Here is a 6,979-nt window from a genome sequence, read left to right on the forward strand (position 1 = left end):
ACCACACAACAGAGACAAGCAATACAACAACTTAAATCACACCCACACATAATCATCAAACCAGCAGATAAAGGCTCAAAGATTGTGATATTAGACACTAGAGATAGACCAATATGTTTTTTTCAGGGCCGATACCGATACCGATTATTAGTAGTCAAGGGGGCCGATAACCGATATTTGGAGCCAATATTAATTTACAGAAAAAGGGAAAATATTGGCGTCAAATTTTTGAATAATACAAACTCCAACACTTAACTTCATTTAAATGCCTTTAACCACTCAAATCCCGCCGGTGTAGCACCCGATTTGGTTCCCCATTGGAATTGCTGTTCCCCCTCGAAACGCCATGTTAAATGACTCCGCCCACAGGACCAAGCCAGAACAACTGGATCCACGGAAAGCCAAGTGGTACAAAATGATTGACGATTTGCGTGAGATGGAAGGCGAAAACGCGATTTCCCTATTGTTTCGATATTCTGTTCTTTAATTCAGTGTTGTTAGTCATTATTTTTAATATCAATTAGTCAATTGCATTTCTAATATATCAGATCTGAGGATCTGTTGATTTGTTCATAATGTTGAATGAATAAATACCATGCTTTGTTGTTGAATGTGTTCGGTGAATATCATCGGATCATTGATTTGTGTGAAATCATGAATGAAGGCATTCTGTGCCGCTTAGTTTTTTCTAATAAAATAAATAAAATAATCTTATAAATCATGCATTTCTTTGGAACTAATAAAGAAATTACTGAAATCTTGGTTGGACTCTGCTCTTGTCTGTTTTGTCTGATCGAGGCACTATAATAATATAATTGTAGTGCGTATATACTGTGATTGTAGCCTAATTGAAGAGGGCGCGTCTAACCAATTCTGACGGGTGCGAAGTGTATAAATTATGATGGCAAGGCTGTACATGATCTGGGATGAATTTATAATGGACAAATGCATGTACAAAGAGCTGCTTAACTACAAACGAGATGGCTCATGTTCCCCAGGTATTTCTAAGGAGCAGAAATATATAATTCGAAGGCGCTCCGCCCGTTTCATACTAGATGGTAAGCCATGGTAACGCTATGCCTACCTCAAAAACAATTCCCTGATCATCTGCTCTTATCAATAGCTTATCAGAAAAAAGGACGTGTTTCTTGTAGGCTACTGACAACAACCTTGTTTCAATAGGTGATACAATGTATTACATATCGTCGAAAAATGAAATGGAGGTGCGCAAGAAAGTTGTGGTTGGCGCGGAGGAGGCCGATCAGATTTCCTTTGACTTTCATGACAGTGCTCATGGAGGCCACTGTGGAACCCAAAAAACCAAATATTCAGTCACCGCCAGGTTTTACTGGCCTGGAATGGGGGTTGACTTGGATAAATGGGTAAATGGAATTATTTGATTGGAGTGTATAATATATTGAGCGTATCCATAGATTGTCTTGCTTCCTGGTATGCATTTCCCATGTCTGCTTTTGAACCATCAGGTTTCACAGTGTGCTAAATGCCAATACACCAGGCTCTCGCTTAAAAAGGAGCCAAAATATATCCCAATCCAATCTAAGCCTTTCATTTGACTGAATACTTGTAAACAACAATTGTGCTTATTTTTTGATAACAATGATATTCATTTTGTGATTTTCAGGTTGACCACCCACTGGAGTTAGTTGGGATGGACTTGGTGGGAAAACTAACTCCATCTGATGATGGAAACATGTATGTGTGTGTCATGGTCGACTACTACACCAAATGGGCAGAAGTCTATGCCATACCCAATAAGAGTGCTGAGGTGGTCACCCAGTGCATCATAAACTTTTTTTACAGGTTTAGTGCACCACAACGCATCCTCACAGATCAGGGCAATGTGAAGAGGAGTCTTTGTGCTCCATATCACCCACAGACGAATGGTCTTGTGGAAAACCTGAATGGGACAATTCAGAGGTGAACCTGTAATTAGAAAATTATTCAAAATGGATTGTAGAAGAGCTATTAGTAGTATTGGTGACATTTTAAAAACCATAATGACTGATGACAATTATTTCCTTGTGCCTATACAGAGCATTGTGTAAACTTGTGGAGGACAAGCCTAACACATGGGACCACTACTTGGATGCCGTAATGTTTGGCTTGCGAACAAAGGCGCACCTCACCACCAGGTTCTCCCCTTTTTTTCTAATGTTTGGCATGGAGGCTACCCATGCGAAGTGGCAGAGGATTTCACGGTATGGCATGATGGGTCTCACTTATGTCAGGTAATTTGACCAATCCAATTCCATTCTTAATCTTTGTTTATTTTTCTATTGGAAGGTGGACAGCTCAGTGGAGGACGTTGTGGCAAATGCAGTGGTGTCTTCAGGCATTGTCCTGAAAGAGAGATTGGATGCCATGGTTCAGCTCAACATTCTTAAAAAACAGGGCAAAAGGCAGAAAGTAAGAAGCAGGTCTGCCTTTGCTGTTGGCCAGAGGGTTGTGCGGAAGAACATCCGCATGCAGCAGAGGAAAGGGGGGAAACTGGAGCGCACCTGGCTGGGACCATATACCATCACAAAATTGGAGAACAAGAGTGCGGACTTGAGGGATGACAAGGGAAGACAACATCCCAAAATTAATACAGACCACCTCAAACCATTCACAGATCCCACCCCTCGAATCCCTCACAGAATACAACCAACTCCACATTAAGAACCCCCTCTGAAAAAACCTCATTGACACTATCCCCTCAACACATTCACCGGCCCCTCTTGACCTCTCCTATCACCCCACTGCCTGCCAATCACCACCTGCTCCAACCTCTCTCCAATTAGCTTCACCCACACAGTCTCTGGCCACCAGCAGCACACAGGACCCGGTAATCCCAGAGGATGACGTTGTGCGCAGCCGTAAGTGATACATACCCGACAATGGCCTTTATTAAAAAACGCTGTTTGTTAAGGTTCCTTTGTGTTACAGGCATCATGGACGCATGGAAGGGCAATAAAAGCCATGTCATTCTATCCAGAGTGGGGGACTACAAGGTCTTTTATCAAGACGTCTTCCAGATGGGCCCTGGACAAGAGTTGGAGAGTGAGGTGCATATTCTTTGATTTTCAAAGGCATTATGGCTTCACCTACAAAGTATTAATCCTTTTTAATGTTGATGTAGGTAATAAATGCATATCTCAATGTAATGGTGAGGCAGCATGGGGCATCAAAGGCCTACCACGTGGACACATTTGCCATTACTGCCATGTGGCAGAAAATAAATCAAAAACTGAAGGTGTGCTGAAACAAGTTGTTGGTGGTGGGGGTGGTTTATTGTTTATTGTTTATTGAATGGATCCCCATTAGCTGATGCCGAGGCGACAGCTAGTCTTCCTGGGGTCCGGTGGTCACGGATAGGATTGAAAGCAGAGGGTTTATTTGTTCACAGTGCTGCAAGTGCAAGCCACCAGTTATCCCATGGTTGATGTTGAGGGTTATTTGGGTGAAAAGGTGAGCTTAACGACAGATATGCTATATTTAGCCTATTTAATTCATTATTTGTGATGCGTTTCTCAGCTTGATGCCTCTGCCTATAAATGCCTTCTAGGCATTGTGAATGACTGCCACCATTGGTTTCTTGTTGTAAGTATCTGACTAAAAAAGAAGTCCCCAGGAATTGTCTCTAGATCAAAATTTTAATAAGCCTACATACTTTTAGAATTCTCTATTTATTTTTTTTCCAAGGCCATGTATCCATCAGAGAAAAGATGCATTCTTGCTGACTCTCTAGGAGTCTCCAGCAAAAATAAAAAAAATGTTTGGAGACAACAAGGTAAACTAGAACTGCAAGCAGTTATGCAGGGGTCCAAGAAGTGTGCATTTCGCCGGCACAACGCGACAAGAAATGTGCATTTCGCCGGCACAACGCGAAGCAAGTATTCAAAACGCTACCGTGAACAACATGTGGATATGAAGGTTTTGACTGTGGGAGCTTCAGTGTGGGAGTTATAGCCTAAAACGCGTTTTCAGAACATTCAATTGGCCAAATAGGAGGTAGACAATGTCCTCGTTTTTTGGCGCCGCCCTGTGGCGAAATTTTCCAAAGACAATTTTCCTTTGCCAAATAACTCCCGCCCACATTAATAATTCTTGGCCATATTTTCTATATAGACTCGGGTTTGCCCCTTGATGGTTTCCCTTGAGTTTGAAGAACATTCCTTTGGCCAATTAGAAGATATACAATTTCCTCGTTTATAGCGCCCCCTTAGGGCGTAATTTTCCGAATTTTTATTCGAACGTCGGTAAGGGTGGCGCTAACATGTGTGTAAAATTTGGACTCGTTCCGATGTCTAATTTGAAAACTTTTTTTTTCACGCAAACAAATTTTTTTTTGTTTGCGTGAAAATGGATACAACCGCAATGAATGCCGGGAAAAGCCCGCGAATTATTTGAATAATAGCTAGCCTACTGTGTGTACTTCGTCACGCACTCAAGGGCGTACACCACGCCCACACCTGAACCACGCCCACACCTGAACAGATATAATCAGGAGACCACTCTGTGAAACATCACTTGCCCTGAGCAATCTTCACGTCCTGCCACGTCCTGCCACGTCCCGCCACGTCCCGCCTCGTCTCAGCTTTTTTGTTCTCCAAGTTAAAAAGGTAAGATTGAAATTTCTGTAAGAATTTAAATAAATGAATTGGCGGATGTCCGAAACTGGATGACTGAATAATACAGTTGGTTTGCTTTGTTTGATACAACCGCAATGAATGCCGGGAAAAGCCCGCGAATTCAAATGAAACAATGAACAGAGAGGCAGAGAAATCCGTGTATGGTTCGTTCATTGAATATACATCCGTCAATGTTTGGATTGTGTAATAATAATTTGCATTGTATCTTTGAATAATGGCTAGCCTAGCGATCATCTACGTTCAATGTTCATCTATGTTCAGTTCTTTCTTTGCCGTTGGGCTCACGAGCCGATCAGTTGATCGGAACAGCGAATGTTTGGGAACTGTAGTTCTCTAGTAGTTAAGCGGAACTGGCGGCCGTTTAATTCAAAATACATTTCCCTACATGCATCGCGTTGAGCTCATGAGCCGAACAGCTGATTTGAGAAGGAGATGAAAGATCTAGTGAAACGGAAGGTTTAATTGTAGTGTTTATTATTTTCAACAGAATAATGACTGGCATTCGTAGGTCCCCGGCGGACTTTGCATCGTCCGGTCATCCGGATACGATTGCTTTGAGGGATCTGGCCTCCAAGAACTATGTAAGTTATCAAGATTTGCGTCTTTGCAAGCCTGAATGAACAAAATTCCATTTAATACTAACATAGCATTTTTTTTATAATAGCACATTTGTGTAGATGACGTCTACACAAAAGAGCAGAAGATGGAGCACGCCTACACGTTTGGGGTGCTGGTCTGCGACCAGACCATACGATACACCGAGAAGGCGAAGCACACCGAGAATGTGCACAGGCAGCAGCTGGAGTGCCTACGGAGGGAGAACGAACGACTTGGACAGGATCTCAGGACATCCCAGGCCAGCTTGTCTGTTACGCAAACAGATCTGGACGCCACACAGAACGGTAAAAATGAAGGCAGATTACCAACCAAAACAACTTAATTACATGTGAAGGCAGATTACCAACCAAAACAACTTAATTACATGAATGCCTTCAGCCAACTCCCAACTACAGAACTCAGACTAACAGACATATTTATATTATGCTTATGTGTTTTAATTTGGTTGGAGATTTCAAGGCTTATGATTTCACCCACTATATTTATCAACTCATTTATTAACCTAGCTTACATAATGTGCATCCCAATCCAAATGACGATTACAAATGGAACATTAACATGACTCTCATTCCTATCTAGAACTCGATGACCTCCGCTGCACGAACGCCTCCCAAGGTATGACAATACTTAATATTGATAAACGGCCATAATTATATTATGGCTATGTGATTTAATTTGGTTAGAGATCAATCCAAATTACTAATTAATAACGTTTGTTTTAATTCCTATCTAGAACTGGACTACCTGGACAGCATGACCGCCTCCCAAGGTATGACGATGGACAGCATGACCGCCTCCCAAGGTATGAAGATACATGGTGTTAATATGAATTTGACATCAGATACTGATTCCTCCCAATATGTATTTGATTTGTCATGTATAACACCTATTAGCCAAATGTGAAAAATAATGGAAACGATCTTTCCTCCCATCAGATACTGATTCGTCCCATCCATTGTGTTCGACGATGGTCGATGACATGGACGAGAACGGGAACGGAGGTACACCATCTTTCAAATGACTTGTGGTTATAAAAATACATGCATGCTTTATGTCCATGTGCTCGGAAAACTGATACTTTTTTCTTTACATTTTGCAGATCCACTACCAGGCCCCTGAAAAAATACTACCAGGCCCCTGTAAAGTAGTGTAGTTTGATATTGTAAATAGTGTTTTTTTTTTAATATAGTGTGACATTGTAAATAGTGTGCTTTTTTTTAAACTTCAATAAAAACTCAAACATAGTGTGACATTGTAAATAGTGTGCTTTTTTTTAAACTTCAATAAAAGCTCAAACATCTGATATTGTTTAATATTTACACAAATTACACAAAAAGGAATGTTTCTCAATTCGGGTTCTTTTGTGTGCTTGCGTTCTTGTGAAACGTCATCAGTCGTAGCCCAAGTACTGTTCCAGATGGAGAACTATTATATACTATTTGAAAATGAAAGGGGGGTTTTGCTTTACATAATTTGTTTATATTGTATAAATCGCTGATGGAAACCCATCGCAACGGAAATTCGATCTCATCCATCAGTGTGTTTCTATTGCTGCAGTGGATTCAACGTATCCCTGCTTTGAAAACTATTTGACGCACAAATACTTAATAGCATGATATTTTCATGAATAAAGATTGATCTAAATACAGATGTCTAAATTGTTCTTAAAGGGATATGCCTAGCCTACTGTCCAGATAGGCTAACTGATG

At 41.1% G+C, this 6,979-nt stretch overlaps 1 protein-coding gene across 1 annotated transcript; it reads left to right on the top strand.

Annotated features, from left to right (window-relative positions):
- The first annotated feature begins 2,382 nt into the window (after positions 1 to 2,382).
- On the top strand, positions 2,383 to 6,513 carry LOC115529303 (uncharacterized). The gene is made up of 7 exons (XM_030337909.1): positions 2,383 to 2,560; positions 2,947 to 3,065; positions 5,317 to 5,554; positions 5,850 to 5,885; positions 6,004 to 6,039; positions 6,206 to 6,271; positions 6,370 to 6,513. Exons 1-7 carry the CDS (start codon positions 2,383 to 2,385, stop codon positions 6,387 to 6,389), a joined length of 693 nt encoding a protein of 230 aa, XP_030193769.1. The 3' UTR covers positions 6,390 to 6,513.
- Positions 6,514 to 6,979: the final 466 nt, after the last annotated feature.

Source organism: Gadus morhua, chromosome 17 (genome assembly GCF_902167405.1).
Source record: "Gadus morhua chromosome 17, gadMor3.0, whole genome shotgun sequence".
Taxonomy (NCBI): Eukaryota; Metazoa; Chordata; class Actinopteri; order Gadiformes; family Gadidae; genus Gadus; species Gadus morhua.

Excerpts from the sequence above, each read along its gene's own strand:
- LOC115529303 (XM_030337909.1), top strand. The coding sequence starts at position 2,383 with ATGGTTCAGCTCAACATTCTTAAAAAACAGGGCAAAAGGCAGAAAGTA. Across the intron at positions 2,561-2,946 it reads CACAAAATTGGAGAACAAGA|GCATCATGGACGCATGGAAG; the intron begins GTGCGGACTTGA and ends TTTGTGTTACAG. Across the intron at positions 6,040-6,205 it reads CAGCATGACCGCCTCCCAAG|ATACTGATTCGTCCCATCCA; the intron begins GTATGACGATGG and ends TCCTCCCATCAG.